This window comes from Ptychodera flava, chromosome 13 (assembly GCF_041260155.1).
Source record: "Ptychodera flava strain L36383 chromosome 13, AS_Pfla_20210202, whole genome shotgun sequence".
NCBI lineage: Eukaryota > Metazoa > Hemichordata > Enteropneusta > Ptychoderidae > Ptychodera > Ptychodera flava.
The window spans coordinates 34,631,972-34,650,093 of NC_091940.1; the positions used below are offsets into that span (position 1 = coordinate 34,631,972).

Consider the following 18,122-nt stretch of genomic DNA (forward strand, 5'->3'; position numbering starts at 1 on the left):
ACCCCAGTGTAGGATGACCGGAGACATTTGTTTAATTGAAGATTTATTTTTTGAACGTGAAAATGAACAGATGAGAAATGGCGGTTTTCAGTAATGTGTTCATCCCACATTGTGCTCGTGATGTGTAAACCATTGAAAACAATGTACAATCCAGACATCATATGGTGTGGATTTACTATTAAAAATTTTTATTGCAATATGAGGTCCTCAATTTTGAATATACCTGATGACTTCTGTAAAGATTTACCCTGTGAAAAATTGAATAGTGTTGGTTTATTCTTTCTTTAACCCAAAAACTGATCTTTTAGCCAAAAGTTTCTGAGTGGTTGAAATTCCTTAATAACTATGAAATGATCTGCCACCATACACAACAAAGTTGAGTAAATTATTCGGCGGCATTGAAGACCTATGAAATTTCCTCCACCAGCTGTGATGTCGTAGCTCTGAGCAATTGAACAGGAATTAATCAAAACCATAGTGTCATTGAACTCAACAGAATGTCAGCCATACCTCATTGCTTGGCGGCTATTTTTTATGCCATAACGGAAACATGTGAAGTGAGATTAGTTAAGATCAGGGAATTAGCCTGTTTTCAACAAGTAACAAAAAATAAAATGAGTGACATCTGGTTGAAAGGGTGATAATAAAGTAAAAACTTCTGAATTTGACACTTTCATTCTGGGTCAAGACTAGGATTTAATCTTATTTTCTGGTTTCTGTCCTTCAATTTTTATCAAAAATAAAGTGAGCAGATGTTTACAATCTCTCTGAATATTGGACTGTTTTGCCAAAACGGTGGAATTTAGTCAAAACAGCGGAATTTAGTTCCTCATTCCAAAATTTGTTGGCTAGAGGATTTTGTCATATCAAAGATTATTGAAAAAATATCTAAATTCGGACAATATGGTTAGTCCATCGTCATCATTCAATAATCATTTACTGGAATCAAAAATGAAAACTCGTTAAAAAAGTATTTGTAGTACAGTTGGCAGGATTTGAAAGAATATTAATTTTGAAACATGGAAATTTTCAAATTTTGTTGAAGTATCTTTTATTTCACCTGTTATTAAAGTCAGATTTATTGACAAGTATCTGGCTAAATAGCATGTTAGTTTTGCAGGACAAAAAAAGCATAAGCTCTATTGTAATAAACACAGATTTACCCTTTATTGTTCATATAGAGAAATCTGAAATTTTGACATTTGATGAACAAAACTGCTGCAAGAGATTACTGTAGTATCTATCTATCCATTCCTTAATACCAAAATTCTATTGCTGCAGTGTTGAAAGGACTGATATTAGAATTGAAATGAAAGAAGGTTTGTTCAATCGTTAAACTGACAGACACTATACATGTAACTACTGTGTTCCTGCATATGTTCGGGAAGATTTGTGATAACACGGATACAAAGAGGATCTAGATTTGATGAAAACCATCTTGTGAATTTGCATCCTGGAATAAATATGTGTTGTACTATTATTATTTCAGGGCATGTCCATGTGGCAGTATAGCATTGTGACTTGACTTAATCCAAAGTAATCTCTTTACGTTTTAAAGGAAGTCTGGATGTTTTAAAATCTGGGCATTGTTATTGTTTCACTCCCCAAATGGATAATTATGTAGTTGTCCTTGGGAAAAAAAGGCACCCTCCTGTTTTGCCAGCATGTGTTGTATTGTCTGAGTGCAAGGCATAGATCCCTGCCATCTGTCTAAGTCAGTGGTTTACTATAGACTACTGGGTAAGCTAGAATCTGTTTAGGCGGTCATATCAACATCAACTATATCACGCTGCAAACCAAGTAGCTACCTCTATTTACATGTAACGATTGATGGTGAGACATTCCATGACACCAATATAGCCTGGAAGATGTCAAGTTCAAAGACGCAGGCCTCCACACATGACAGTTGTGAGCCCAGCATTTAGCTCTAGTTGAAAAAAAAACACGTGTGCAAATAACTTTTATAAGTTTGTGTAACAGTAAAGTAAATCTCAGGGTTACAGAAGGTGCATAGATGGCATCCACAACTGTGATATTCATTCATCATGAAATCCAGCTTGGGAATTCCCTTCAGTTCAACAGTCTTGTCAAACTCCATCATGACATTCTGTTCTCCTCATGACCTTTGACATTTACAGCTTTCACTCAGGCGTCATGACTACAATGGAGGCCATTGTAGTTCCATTCAGGATTCTGTTGTTAGTTTAATTTTAGATGTCAATTTAAGAATTGTTATCATTAATTTTTCCTGTAGATGTAGGAATTTGCCCTCCATATTTCATTACTACTCCAAATAATAGAATATCTTAGCTAGCCCATTTCTCAAACTCAAAATTACATAGTTTTGAGTTCGGAAAGAAAGCCAGATTCTATCTTATGGTTCAGCCAAATTTAATATCGTAACTTAGTTTAGGGTATTAAATCTGTTTTGAACTCAAACCTCAATGTTGTGAGATTTACAGAGCTCCAATATAAACACACTCAGGGACTAGGCGTTATTATTCTGTTTATCTGTTTGAGCAACTTACCCAAGTGTCTCACCTGGAGCTCACAAACTCTGCATGATATTAATACAGCTACAAGGACAGTTATGTAAACTTTAAGAAAGGCACACCCAAACTTTATTAAATGATATTCTATTACATTATTCTCCATTTTCTTTTCATTTACCCAGTTTTCAGTGAAGTTTTTGGACCTTTCCCAAGTGAAGCTGTGCCTCACCGCCAGCTATCGAATTTAAATAGAAATCTGAAACATCACATTTAAAAATGGCTCCAATTGAAGTCACAACAAATAGATTCAGCTAGGGTTTTAGATTTCTCCGATTTCACTCCAGATATGCCAAGAATGAATTATGCTGAGATGGTATATATTGGATTTTCAACAACACGTTGGCTGTGTAACACTGTTGGTTTCTAACCACCCACCATATTGAGAATTTCGGTTTTCAGAATTCAAAGCCCTTCCATATGTTGCTACATCTGAATTCTTTGGAAAATCTACCTTTTAACACCATCAGAACAGCTATTGGGTGGATTTGAAAGGTATTTCTCATGAATGTGTATCCTGGGGCAGGGGCAGTTGCTAGGAATGCACAGACAGCTTGACTTGAGAAAGCAGTTTCTATTGAACTGTCTAAACTTCTTAGGATAGATGAGGTTTCTCCAATTTTGAAGCCAGTGTTGGAGTGTGGGAGATCCATGTAGTTCAATGAATATGCAAGTCTACACGTATTGTTGCCATTAATACCATTAAACTAAGTGAACAAATGCTTGCCAAATTTTTCTGTGAAACTCAAATTTAAGAAATATTCTACAGTTACATTTGATTTAATACAACTCATTGTGTTACGAGTTTTGGACTAAACTGGGTATGTTTTTTCGGATATCCTGTGTAAACACTGAGAAACTGCAGCATTGCTGTGTAAACATTGTGACCCCAGGGCAAATTTGTTGCCAAGTAAGGCAAGATTTTTTGTAGAGTAATCAAACCTTGTCACTTTGCGTTAGGGTTAGGTTGGTATCCATATATATGTAAATAAATATACTGTTATATTATGATATGTATGATTATTATATCATAAGTAAACTGATTATGAAAATACAGCAATCTGATTGGTCAAAATGTGAAAATAACATGTACAATATATTTACGATATAACTCATTACAACATGCATGAGGTCTCAATTAGAGCATATCCTCTTTGAACATTTCATGCCAGAATTTCTATACGCTCATTTACTGTTATGATATAATAGCAATAAATCACTTCAGTAACGGTATACCACTCGGTTTTGACCTGATATGGACATACCTGTGTATGCACAGTGGTAGCAAATACACATGGCATGAACTGGTCAAAATATCCAGGTATTCCGGTCACTAGGTGTGGTTTATTGCTCAGTTAGCATATATACAAAGGAGTGGACTATTGGTTTCTTTTTGGATGGAAAATTCAAAAGATATATGTCAAATGTGTGACTGAAAGTCAAAATTATAGGGAAAATATCACTACACTGGTTCATGTGTTTGTTCACAATTTACAAACGGTACTGAGAGGACATATAGAAGTTGGCTAGTGGTACTTGTTTGTGTCAAATTGGAGAAAAAGATTTTATCGCATGTTTAATTGTCGTGATGGAATTTGTAGAGATATGTGGTAACATGTTGTGCCTGATGATAAGTTAAGATTTTCTGATAAGTGTTACATGATGGGCTTTGATTTGGCATTACGTCATTTTATGATAATGAAAACTATTTTAATTACAATGTTCAATAATTGTTTTGTCTGAGGAGTAAAGTAAGGTGGTGGCACAAAATATACTCATCTGATGATGATGTCAAGTATATTTTTTGCAACAAGTCAATATCCTTGTAAGCAAGAAAGAAATGAATGTACCATGAAATGTCTGTCTATTATCAAACGACGTACTTTGTAGTCCAAAGGATGTCTATAAAGGAACAGGTTTTTGTCTATCATCAACCAACATACCTTGTTGTATAAAGATAAGATGTATATTAAGGGGGCAGGGGTTTTTTATCAGCTTTTATCTCTGAGCAAATTGACTGACTCTGCACAACTTATAACAGAGAACAAAGAACTGGAATCACACAAACAGTCAATGTCAACAACCACTAATGGGGGAACCAGGGATTGAGGACTGCCCCTTTAACAGAAATAATCAGTGTTCCCTCAAAATTGTACTAAACTTTATTCTTGCAAGGCTTATTGTGGATAAATTTTTTTCAGTCTAAATGGACGACTGTGAGTCAGTTTTTGCCGAATTAGCATAGAGGGCATGGTGAGTTTAGAGAGAATGAATTCAGACAGTGTCGTGTGTGTAGTGCCAACATTCCCAAGTCTTATTTCGCTTTTTTGAGCATAAAATGAGAAAGAAAAGAGAAAATGTGCAAATAAAATCTTAAAAAGTTTAATCGTTGTCATTATTTTTGCAGGCTCGTCGAATATTAGAGATGTGGTAATTACCCTGATTGATGTGAATGATGAGCCACCAGAATGGACTATGCCCATCGTCCCCTACTACGCAGTGGTTGCAACCAATGCTCCTCGTGGGGTATCAGTGTATCAGTTACAAGCAAGAGATCCTGACACGCAGTCTACCGTTTCATATGAATTAATATCAGGTATAAAGATGCAAAAAATATGCTAGATTTTTGTTAAAATTATTAAAGCTCCTGATACAGATATGACAAAGCTCTGAAGAAAAAATATAGAGTGAAATCATGTAGGAAATGTGGTTGAATGAAATGGAATGGAGTATATCGGAAGACAGAATTTTTCAGTGATCTGTCTCCTAGTTGATATTTTATCAGAACAAGGTTTCAGTCTGTTTCTAATTTCTAAATGTAATATTTTATCACAACACTGCAAGTGAGGCAGCTGTCTGGTACATACCGAGATGATGCTTTGTAAGAAATGCAATGCAGAGTTATCTTGCATTTTACAATCTGAACAGAGATTCTGTATACGCATTAATACAATGAATGCAGAGATTTGTTGGACAGAGACACTTTTACCATTACTTGTGTAAGCCTCAGATCTGATAATTTTCATATTATGAACAGGTGGTGATGGTTTATTTGAAGTGAATCCAACAACAGGCACCATCCGCACAAAATCATCTCAACTTTACCAAGAGGGCAAGGAATACCTACTCAGAGTTCAACCGACAGACGGCACCAACGTTGGTTCTACCGCCACTATATCAATCATAGCCGGCCGACGACCACCGCAATTCACAAAAGAGAGTTACAATGTGAAAGTACCTGAGAATACTCAATCTGGTTATTCGTAAGTTAAAAATATTAAACCTTCCTGCTCCACTTGCATAGTACTTCAATTTTATAGTGTTTCAATGAAAATTCATCATAGGGACAGTGGCCGTAACTTTTCATATGGTAATAATTATTTCATAGTTTTCAGTCTAAAAAAATACTTCTGTCCAAGAAAATAAAGTACAGTTTCTTCTTCTCATCCATAAATCGTGTTTTGAAATGCAAAGCCTTAGCCACGCAGACAATTCATTGTGTGCAGTTTGTGATAGTAAATGTTGATAGTCCAGACTGCAATTCAGCTGTCTACATCAACATTGCCCATTGTACAGGTTATCTTGGCAAGTCGATCGCTGAGCTTTTCAACAGGGTTGTACAATTAGGTAAAGAAACTGTATTTATACAAAGACAGCATTGAGGTGATGGAAAACCCATTAAAAGTTACGGCTAATTCAGTTTGAATGTACTATGTAAGTGAACAGTCAACATACATCATCATATTGATGCAGGGACATTTAGGAAGTGCGATAGACATTGTGGTTCTGTAATTATCAAGGCTCATTTTAATCAAATTTTAATGTGTCATAAACCATTTAGACTTGAGGATAATGTCAGACAGGTCGGTGAACAGAGAAAGAAATTCTAAAAACATGCATTCGATGGCGACTATTGGAAATGCTGACAAGTGTCAGTATAGAATTCAGTCAAGGCACACTGGTAGAACACTGAAGCCAATCCTTGATATGAAAAATTTGGTCTTCCCAGAAGGGCTGTCCTATAGCTGTGTGAATGCACCCCTTAACATTTTATTTATTTGCAAAATAATGAGCGTAGCCTAGTAATTTTCAGTCATGCTGGTGGACTGGAAGATCTGTTGCTTGAGGCACGGCTGTACCCTTTCTCTTACAGAGTACAGTCCTGTCTAGGGTGACAGATCTTCCAGTCTAAGTGAAGTCGTCCCTTCCAAATTAATGCTTCAAATGTGTAATAGTGAAGCGAATGTTGAATGATACAACATCTGATGAATGCTTTTATAATTTTCCCTGTCTCAAGATTATTTTTGGACAGTCTGGGGTCTCTCATGTGTTTTTCCCTTTATGTAGATACACTCCCGAAGACAGATGGTGTAGAATTACCATCAGACTGAGTATACTCTAAATGCTTTCAGACAAAACAATCACAGATGTGCATTCTTTTATGTTTTAATAGCAATTGCAAATGTTTCCATGATTGTCCATAATGCCTCTACCTTTTAGTAAGTGGAAAAAACTAAGATATTGAACTCCAGATGTGAATTTTTTAAATGTATTCAATAAAAACTTATATATTACTGACAAATTTATTTCTGAAATGATGTACAGATTGTTACAAGTCGAGGCGTTCTCCTTTACCCGTGGTACAACTTTGTCGTACGAGTTCATCAACCAAGGCGTGGACACTTCATACTTCAGTATCAACACTAGAAATGGACAGATAACCCTGAGCAAGACGCTGGATTATGAACAGGGTCCAAGGAGCTTTTCATTGAGAGTGCGAGCCACAGAGGAAGGCAGTAACGGATTATCTAGCACTTCAACTGTAAGTTTACACCAGTAATTGGGAGGTATCTTTTGTTGGTATTGAAGTCACTGCAATTTGTAACTGTCTGTGACACTATAAATGATTAAAGTTTTAACTGTGAACTAAATCCATCATTATCATCACACAGCCAGACAATGGAAGCTCTATTCTAAACTAGTTCATAGTATTACCCACCACTGTGATAAACTGCATGTATCTTTGAAATTAGTGCACATACAGTTCATTAACAAGTCCAGATGTGCCATGCTTTCCTTTATTGTGAAACACACTTACTATCCTTTTAACATATGGTTTTTTTTGAAGAAATTTATTTTCATGATATTCTTTTATTAAAAAAAGTTACTGTTTTTACCAGCGTGGTTTGCAAAATGATTATCATACACTATACAGTAGTAATGACTGTGTGCATTTTTTGTGAAATACCAGGACAGATTGAATCAGTGATTGATGTTTTGAAAGAAAGTAATCAGTTCATTTTGAAGTCAGTTTGTAAGCTGCCAGATCACGACCCAACAGCTGCCATCGTGTTCTCAAAGAAAGAGACATTGTCAATTTCAAGACAGTTGCATATAATTGCTTTCATAAAAGACATGAAATCTCTTAGTTGTTGTTAATAGAATGTATTAAATTGCTATCATCGTTCAATGCCTTTCCTTGCAAGCGTACCACATCTATATTTTGAATGTTACACTATTTCCACCTGAGAGCTATGTTTGCTGAATAATCACATTTTATTTCATCTAAACAATAAACCAGTATTCACTACATTATTGTATTTTCATTCAAGATCTACCGTAACTAATGCAAACATTTCATCTTACAGTAGACATATTTATTTGCTTGAATATAATTATTGGGATATTTCATGACTGGCTTCAACATTAAAAGTATTTTCATTGAGAACTCATTACAATATGATTCTTGAATGGACATATATGAATTTTTTTGAATGACCATGATATATATGATGAAGTCTATTGTTATGGTTAGAAGCTATTGACATACACAAGTATTTCATGATAAAATAGCACAGACCTTAGGCAGATACTGCTAGTAGTGGAGTGATTCTTTTTAAAACTGATGCACAGTACATGTTGGAGTGTCTTCTGTATTCTGTGGATACAAAATTAAGAGGTCATGTGATGATAGCACAAAAAAATCACATGTAAGCACATACAAATTATTCAAATTTCCCAATTTTACATTTATGTTGCTTTGCTCTCAGCTCTGCCAATCTAAGTCTGCGCCCCACCTATTAGTTTTGTCAACAGCAAAGACTAGGAGAGCGATGTTTTTATTAAACTCACAAATATTTCATTTGCTTTATAGGTGTCAGTAGAAGTAACGGACCGGAATGACTGTGTTCCCCGCTTTGAACAGAGTCTATACAGTGTCAGAGACTTCCCAGAAGATGCTGGCACAGATAGATTGGTTGTCAGAGGTAAGGAATTCATCATTTGATAGTGGATGGGAGTCAATAAAGTGATTTTGCTCTCCTGTGGAGAGAGAGTGCGACAGATTTTTGTACCTAAATGAGCAGGAAAAGAAACAGAAAAAGAAACTCAAATATCACAAAAATTTCTGTGATTTATAGATAGAGGGCAGTATTCACATGGTGGACATGTTTCTTCTGTTCGTGTAATGTGGTTTCCAAAATGTGAAGAGGTATATTTGTCCATGAATATTTAATGGTCTGTTCCTCAGTAAACTAGAAAACTTTGGTATTCTCTATTGTCTCGGTGATGTCATTGAGAAGGGTTTGAAATTTAGACAAACTTATATTTATGGGCTTCAGTTTCTTATTACTACTTGCATTGAAACACTGGGGCATGATGGTAGCAAAGTAATAACGCAACATACAGAATCACTAACATGACTCCATAGGTAAACAGGACCGCTGTATAATGCTGTGATTTTAAAAAAAATGGGTGGGTTTTTTTGCATTTTATGAAACAACATTTGCAAACTAGTACAGTGTCAGGTGTAATGTCTTTGCAGTGAGATCCTAGAGATTGGTCATAGCATTGGTATTGCAGTTATTGTTTTAATGTTTCAATGGTTGAACTCTTCTAATATGCTAACACCATCAGCAGACTTTGAAATGTTGGCTGGCTGTGATAATATGAGATCAAAAATCATTCTGATCAATTTGACATTGATGTCCCAAGTTTGTATTCATGTACATGCTTCGTTTTTTGAGCTCCCATGTGCCAGATGGCTGTGCATATTGGCATAGGTAGTGCACTCTCTTTCTCTTAGTGTATGTAACTTCCTATTTTAACTCTGGTCAGTACATAGAGTGGCCTCACAATTTGAAATAATGCCATGTCGACACCGATTTGTAAACCTTTCCTGACGTTGCTTTCTTGCAGTATTGGCTACTGACTGTGATAGTGGGACCAATGCACAAATCACCTACGGTCTGAATAATGCGTACTTCAGTATCAACAACATTGGTGAAATAAGACCTGCCCAAGCTCTGGACTATGAATCAACAGACAGTTTATACTCCCTCACGGTCACAGCGACAGATCGCGGATCGCCACCAAAGACAGGAACAGCAACTGTCAATGTCAGAATCAAGAACGTGAATGATGAGCCACCGAAATTTTCACAAAACATCTACACCTACTTTGTTTCTGAAAATGCGGAACCTCGCTTCCAGGTTGCCACGGTAATTGCAACAGACCCAGACGGTGATGGAGTAGTATACAGCATTGTCGCGGGAAATGAAGACAGGAACTTTGAAATCGACAGACACACTGGTAAGATCAGTCAAACTATTGATACTGATCTTTTTACAGATGCGAAATTTAAATATATCGATTTAATATTACTTTGTTTGTTACTTTGACCCATTGGAAGTGCTTTTTTTGTCAGAGTTGTGACCTTTTGTTAGATGTTTAGTTAATTTATCGACAGGACATGTCGTGCATATAACTATTTGCATATCTGCCATTAACATTTAACGAGGCCTATTTCATCTGGTGCTTACTGCTCATTGGACCTGTCAGCTCATTGTAATAGACTATGCGAATTGGTATTGACATGTACACTTTCTGTATGTCAGATTCATCTGGGACAAACCCCTGATTGGACCAATCAATATGCATAATGCAAATCAATATTTGAATATCTTTTCTTGACAGGTGTGATTCGACTGAGCTCTAACCCTCAATTGAACCAAGTCCAGTACAATCTCAACGTGACGGCGATTGATGACAATCAATGCTGTGATGGACTTGGATCCATTCATCGGAGTCAAGCCCAGGTTATCATTGGTGTCAATGATGTGAATGATAAACGGCCAGTGTTTGGAAATTGTCATTTGTACCGACCAACAGTGGCAGAAAATTCACCAGAGGGCACTACTGTTATTCAGGTAAGTAATATTCTGCAGACTTCCGATTTGTCACTGCGTTACCGATTGAAGAAAAACAGCCCCGACATTTTTTCTAAAACATACAAATATAGAAAAACATTTGCTGTTTCACATCAGCCGTGACTGAATCAACAGTGGATTAAAATTTTTGCCAGTATTTTTATTTTAAATTGAAGGGAGTACTTGACGCTTCACTCCAGCCATTTGCCAAATCTATCTTTTAATCACCATGCATTGCTTAACCAAAGAGTTCTAGCAAATTCCAACGTCGTGTCTTTGTCAAAAGATATTAAACATTCACATACTTCTAGTGTAGAATCAATAGCTTTCCTGATATTTCTGTAACCCTATATTCAGGCCCACTGAAATAAAACCCTCATGCAATGAAAGAGCAATATGTTCCATCACAATAACTTTGCCAAGAATTTTCGCACAAGATGCGAAACTTGAATTACCAGTTTGCAAAGCCAGTTACAAAGTCATGTCTCCAATGTTTCAATAGGTAGTGGCCACTGATGCAGATGTCGGTAGCAACGGCGAAGTTAGGTACGACATTGTGAGACGTGAAACGGCAGATTTGAACTTCCATATCGACCCAGTAGATGGAACCATCACCACGGCAAAACGGTTTGACCGTGAAGAGAAACGTGTGTACGGCATTTCAGTAAGTGCCATTGATCAAGGCATTAATCCGCTGATCGGAATCTGTCAACTCGAAGTAGAGGTTACTGACGAAAACGATAACTCACCACAGTTTGAACAACGAAGCTATGAATGTAAGTAAACAGTTCATATTGGGAGGTTAGAATGATGCATAAGCATTCATGTTCTGTACACAGCAGTGCAATTCCTAGAAAACCAGGACCTAGAATTGGTCAACTTTTCATCGAAAAGGCTCAGAATCTAGTTTGTAGATGTTTGTGGATATTTATTCCTGAAGCAGGTAAGGTATCAATAACCACAGCAACCAGTAAATGGATCAGAATCTTGACATCTGAACAAAAACGGACAATTCACAATCATGGTACAGTGAGCGTATTCAAATTTTGGTTAGAGTCTGAGGAGACTCATACATTACTGAATCTTTCAATATACTTTTATACATACAAGTAATGGAATAGATATGTGTATTTTCACTTCAAGAGTTATGCTGTCATTCATTGATATATTGTTTTCACATTTTTCTTGTCACAGATCAACTGCGAGAGGACACTCCAGTGGGGACGAGTTTCCTGAGAGTCGGTGCCCAGGATGCTGATGCTGGCTACAATGCAGAAATATCTTACTCATTAACTGGCTCTGCAAATTTCAATGTGGATGACAAAACAGGATGGATCTATGTCAGCACAGCCATCTATGCCTCTCAGGTATGTTCTCAGTGATGAATAAAGTTCATCTGAGCTGTTCATGTATTCTGTTTCTTATGTTCATATATTTATATCATTAGTTTTTCATGTTTTTTATAAATTTTCTTTTAATTATGTTTATGAATTTATCAGAACAACAAACTCTCCCTGACTGTGGTAGCAACAGACCAGGCTGGTAATGGTCGCAGTGACAGCGTTCCTGTTAAAATCACTATCTCTAATATCGACAATGAACCACCTGTGTGGGATGCTACAACATATGGACCTATTACTGTCAGAGAAGATGCTCCAACAGAGGAGATAGTGGCTAGGGTGAAAGCCACATCTGTCCTGTCAGATCCTCGTGTCACTTACAGTCTTGTCCAGGGTCAACGACCTGAAACCAACAATCCCCAGAAGTTCCACATTTCATTGGACCGGGAGGATAAATCAGGGGAGATCAGAGTGTTACATCGTTTGGATTACGAAACTACAAAAAGGTGAGTGAAACAAGCACACAAGGAAGGATGTGAAACCAAAATTTGTTAAGCTTAGTTATACAGCTCTATTTAGTAAAATTTTCAGATTGTCATTGGGAAAGTGTGCTGCCCAGTAATGCACTCTTAATATTTTTGTAACGAAATGGTCAATGTTTTGAAAGAATCTGTATGTGAATATATGATTAAAACAATATTTTTCAGCTACCACTTTTTGCAAAAAAAAAGTCATGAAATAGTAAACGTTCCTATTGCTGTCATAGTGTGTGTAAGATCTAGGAAAATGAAAAAAATGTTGTTCTCTCATACTGTACATCCATTGCAACATGTAGTGGAACCTCTCCTTATCATCAAACAATATGCAGGTCAGCGTATAGGAACAACACTTATGTAAATCACCAATTATTTATTCATCGATTCTTCTTGACTAAACATGGAAGTTATTCTCTTTCAACAGATTTGAACTGCGTGTCCGTGCCCTGAATGCTGCGCAAGTTCCCCTTGCATCGTACGGCACGATTATGATCAACGTGATTGACGTAAATGACAACGTGCCACTGTTCACGCTACCAAACTATGCAGCCAGTGTACCAGAGATGTCTAGACCAGGCACTGCCGTCTTCCAAGTCACTGCAGAAGATGCTGATGAAGGAATTAATGCCCAGGTGTGTGATTTGTGTAATTAGTTAATGAAAGTTGTGTTCTGTAACTAGTATATCACAACACTCCTGGAACTGGTATTTGATGCATTCCTCTATCCATAAGTATACTTTATCAACAATCTAAGCTTCCCCATGTTCACATGTTGATAAACAAAACAAAGTTATATAACATAGAAAGTTTTGAAACTACCGCAATTCAAGACAAACAGCCAGCAAAAGTTTCCTTTTGTTTTTCAAAGATTAAATATTCCATCATTGAAGATGATGAGACAGATGACTGGAAGGCTTTTACTATAGACGAGAGAACTGGTCAGATCCAGACAAAAGCTAGTTTTGATCGAGAGGAGAAGGGGTATTACTTAATTGAAGTCAAATCAGAAGACGGTGCTCCTTCTGACAGAGACAAAGGTCATGACAATGGAAACGCACCAAATTCAGGTATGTAATAGTCAATTATCATGGATATTGTTGCCAAGTAATCACCATGTTATCATGGAGACAGTGTCAAAGTAATTGCTTAGTTACCATGACGACAGTTGCCAAGTAATTGCCATACACCATGGAAATAGTTAAAAAGAGAATATGAATGCTGCTTTATTGGGTCTTTCACGAAACTGTTTGTTGTTTGCTATGAACTCAGTGACGGCAGTTGTCTGGTGATTTACACTGTTTTAATTACGTGGCTCTTTACAAAATTTGTGTTCCCGCAGACACGGCAGTTGTTCACATTACTGTCAGTGACATCAACGACAACGCCCCTCAGTTTGATGATGACCAGTATGGCACATCCATCAATGAAGACAAAGAAGTTGGATATGCCATCACTACGGTAACAGCTACTGATGAGGATGAAGGTAAAAAAAAGCACTCACTGAGAATGTTGTGCAGTCATACAACAGTTACTGCATAGTTTTCTGAAATGTTCTATTCTCGTTTGTGACAATGAATATTGTAAAATTGATAAATGAAGAAGTTTGAAAGCAATCATACACGTCAGCATAGAGATGAGATATGATATGCATGTGTTTATCTCTATTATATGTATCATATATTGTTATTATTATTGTTACAATTCTTGGCTTCGTTTCGGATTGATAAAATGTCACCCAGTATCCTTTATATTGACACAAATATTTGATTACTTTCACAGGTGCAAATTCACTGATTCGCTACCAGATAACAGGTGGCAATGTTGGAGGCGTATTCAGAGTTGTTCCAGAAGTTGGTAGAATTGAAATCGCAGCACCTCTGGACTATGAAACTAGGAAGGAGTATGATCTAACATACGTAGCATCAGACGGTCTCAATGAAAATACCGTCAATGTGAAAGTGCGTGTTGCCAATGTGAATGACAACCCACCGGTGTTCCAACCAGACGAGTATTCAGCCACGATCTGGGAAGAAGATGAGAACGTGCCAGTCTATGTGGTCACTGTAAGTATAACTCTCCAGTAAAGTATTTCATCAGAGGCTAGATATCTAGCCAGGGAAGGGAGAATAGTGCTGTTCACGGTTACAGGTTTGTTACTGAATATAGCTATATGAACGCTACATCGGACACTGCTTCTTGAAATGTGGACAAAGTTAATCAATGTTGCATGCGTGGCTGTTTTTGCAACTTGTACTCGGCGCTGTGAATATATCTTGTAGTATTCATTGTTATACTAACAGTTGCCTGCCAAGGTGTACTTTTCATCATTCTTATTTGCATAGTTTTCAAAAGCGTAATCTAAAAATGCAGACAAATATAATGAGATAACAATGACATCAATTGTGAACAGCCCCATTACGGTACATGATGCCTTTTTCTCTCAACTTGCTGACTTTGCTCCAACCATGTTTCCCTTCCATAGAGAGCCACATTTTTAGTTTATGTTGTCTTCTTGAACATTGTTCTTCATTTTTGAAATCCCTTCACCATCCCCACAAGCAAAATATTAGACTAATGTGGTGATTTTGTCTGTTTAGGTGACTGCTTATGACCCTGACTTAGATCCTAGTGAAGATCAGGACATTGTGTACAGTTTACAAGGACAAGGTGCTGATAAAGAATTCAGGATAAATTCAGTGACTGGTGTGATTGACGCAATGGAACCGCTGGATCGTGAGCGACAACAAGTATGGTACTTGCAGGCTGTGGCAACAGACGAGGGAGGCAATGGTTTGTCTGGATTTGCAGATGTCATTGTGAACCTCCGGGATATCAATGACAATGCGCCACATTTCCCGGATGAACCATACGTTGGAAGTGTACCAGAACATTCTGAGGCTGGTAAGTGTTGATTGCTTCCAGTCTTACTGATTACAGTTTCTAATTAGGTAGCTTGTCCAAAAAACCCAAAGTATCTCTGTTCTCATAACATTTCCCCATGACCACATTTAAATTTGAAATCATGACACTTTTACTTTTTTGTCAAACGAAAGGTTCACTTTGGCACAGTGTCATGTGGTCTGGTACGTCCATCCTGTGGACAGCAAGTATTTAAATTTTAGATATAGAAAAAGTTTAATCTGGTATTCTACAAGTTGCAAAACTGATGACAGTTGTGTGTAATTCGTCAGGATTTTACTTATACGGCTATGCTAGTTCAAAAATTATGTAAATGAAGTTAAAAACTTGGCAACTAACTAGCTTTCATATCATTAAATCAGTACATTAATGGCCAGATTAATATCCATTCAACTTATAATGAAAGTTTTATATTTAACTGTTTACTTTTTTCACATTGTAAAAGTGTCAAATAAACTCTCTTCCTACCATATGTTTGGAGACACAATGTATTAGACCCGCCATGGAACCATCAAATATTTCTATTTAACCACATTTTTTTAACCGTAATGTCTGTAGGTAGAGTTGAAGGTATAATTTATCTACAACTCTTTTCAGTATCTTTAGGGCTCTGACCAATAAAGCTGGCAAAAGTAGCCGTCCAAGACAGAGTGTTTGTCAACTCAAATATTGTCCTCTCTCAATCATATTATACCCTTGTGATTCAACTTCACTATCTGAATAAATTTAAAGCAAGCAAACGTTTTACTTCTGTAACATTTTATCTCCATTGTAATTCTTTTTTGATAATAATAAAACATTGCTTTTGTTTCAGCACCATTAAGGGCGGGTGAGTTGTGATCAACATTTTACATGGGTTATATGTGTTTCACCAGTTAACTTTTAATTACAGCATGTGTTACAGACTGCACCTCCCCTAGATCTAGCCCTTCTCTTAAAAGATAAAATTTTCTTCACAGATCAGCACAGTTTTCTGTACTAACTCTTACATACAGATTTGTTGTAGATGAATTTTTCTTTCCTACCAGTACATTCCAGATGAAGAATATTGTCTCGTAGATGTGTAGATACACTTTTTGCCTGTTTCTTGAGGCAGCCCTTTGCCTTGAGCTGTCAATTTCTTAACATCATAAATAAGTTTATCTGGTTCTGTTTCCTGTAAAGATGTACATGTACTGTGAGTAGCCCTTACAAAAATATCCTGTAGGAGTTCTTCAGGACAAAAGCTCTCTTGTATCCTATCATACAGTTGGATTATGGTCAACAGTTGTTCCAATGTTTAACTTAAAGTCTTTTACTATAGTATGGGGATCGTATGTGGAACCCCCGCATCCCATGATATTGAGATATTTTTGTAAGGGAATCAACAGTACCTGTGAATCAGTGTTTTCTCCGGGACATGCGATTGCGCAAATCCACCAATCTAATCAAAATCCTCCCTCAATAACAACAAAGTTGTGACGTATCACCCTTTTGCACAGAGGTTTCAGATTATGATTTAAAGAGAAGGTTTTATAGTAGCATTCCACTTTCATGATTACTGTCTGTCATGTAACATCACACAGTTGATATAATCCACTTTATGTAGCCATAGTAAAGTGATACCAGCTTCCTATCTGCAGAAGGATGGGATACAGCTGAAAGACTATCGACAAGTGTTTGTCCCCGGATAACAAAATTGTTGAACTACACTGAATGAAGTGCAAATGATCTGTGTATGCTTCAAAGTTATTCAACATTTACTGTGAGAAAAAAATGAAAGAAATAGGAGTGTCTATGATTTGATATTTGATCAATGCTAAAACTTAAATTTGCCATGAAAAAAGGACCTGGTATAATTCGCAAAAGTGAAATTTTTATAACTCATTTAGTCCCCCTCAATCAGAACCAAATCCCCCTACATTTTCAAGCAGCTTGTGACTTTCCCCCCCAGAGAAACCTGGAGAAAACAGTGGTGAATGTATTTGCACATATGTGGAGCATGAAAACTAACAAGACTAACCCAATATTCTCATGATGTGTTTTGATTTTGAACTAATTATTTTCGATCAAGTTGTTATATTGTGGTGTGACCATGATCTTGAGACTAGTTGCTACAATAGAACCTGAGTAACATGATCTAGAGGCTAGTTTATTTTCAACTACACAGCTAAAGACTGACAGACCTGTGGCAGGATTTGACTGTAACAGGTCTGTCACATATGTGCAGCATATCTGGCCGAGCAGGTATGCTGCATGATTGTCTTATCAGACCTGCAGCATACCTGTCCTGTCAGGTATGCTGCATGTCTGATAAGACAAACATGCAGCATACCTGACAGGGCAGGTATGCTGCAGGTCTGATGAGACAATCATGCAGCATACCTGCTCGGTCAGATATGCTGCATGTCTGATGAGACAAACATGCAGCATACCTGCCCTGTCAGATATGCGGCATGTCTGATGAGACAAACATGCAGCATATCTGACCGGGCAGGTATGCTGCAGGTCTGATGAGACAATCATGCAGCATACCTGACAGGGCAGGTATGCTGCAGGTCTGATAAGACAAACTTGTAGCATACCTGACAG

At 37.0% G+C, this 18,122-nt stretch overlaps 1 protein-coding gene across 4 annotated transcripts in view; it reads left to right on the top strand.

Moving 5' to 3' along the window:
• LOC139148262 (neural-cadherin-like) overlaps nucleotides 1-18,122 on the top strand; it is an 81,309-nt gene that overhangs the window by 15,501 nt on the left and 47,686 nt on the right. For 2 of the 4 annotated variants that reach the window (XM_070719609.1, XM_070719611.1), the window contains exons 2-16: nucleotides 4,957-5,145; nucleotides 5,587-5,812; nucleotides 7,155-7,371; nucleotides 8,704-8,815; nucleotides 9,747-10,139; nucleotides 10,524-10,756; nucleotides 11,259-11,532; nucleotides 11,951-12,123; nucleotides 12,256-12,602; nucleotides 13,057-13,264; nucleotides 13,501-13,699; nucleotides 13,972-14,115; nucleotides 14,412-14,695; nucleotides 15,230-15,533; nucleotides 16,366-16,380. In XM_070719609.1, the coding sequence (XP_070575710.1) occupies nucleotides 4,957-5,145; nucleotides 5,587-5,812; nucleotides 7,155-7,371; nucleotides 8,704-8,815; nucleotides 9,747-10,139; nucleotides 10,524-10,756; nucleotides 11,259-11,532; nucleotides 11,951-12,123; nucleotides 12,256-12,602; nucleotides 13,057-13,264; nucleotides 13,501-13,699; nucleotides 13,972-14,115; nucleotides 14,412-14,695; nucleotides 15,230-15,533; nucleotides 16,366-16,380 (3,318 nt within the window). The remainder of the gene's footprint in view (nucleotides 1-4,956; nucleotides 5,146-5,586; nucleotides 5,813-7,154; nucleotides 7,372-8,703; nucleotides 8,816-9,746; nucleotides 10,140-10,523; nucleotides 10,757-11,258; nucleotides 11,533-11,950; nucleotides 12,124-12,255; nucleotides 12,603-13,056; nucleotides 13,265-13,500; nucleotides 13,700-13,971; nucleotides 14,116-14,411; nucleotides 14,696-15,229; nucleotides 15,534-16,365; nucleotides 16,381-18,122) is intronic. The other 2 variants (XM_070719613.1, XM_070719610.1) reach the window with 1 other exon arrangement.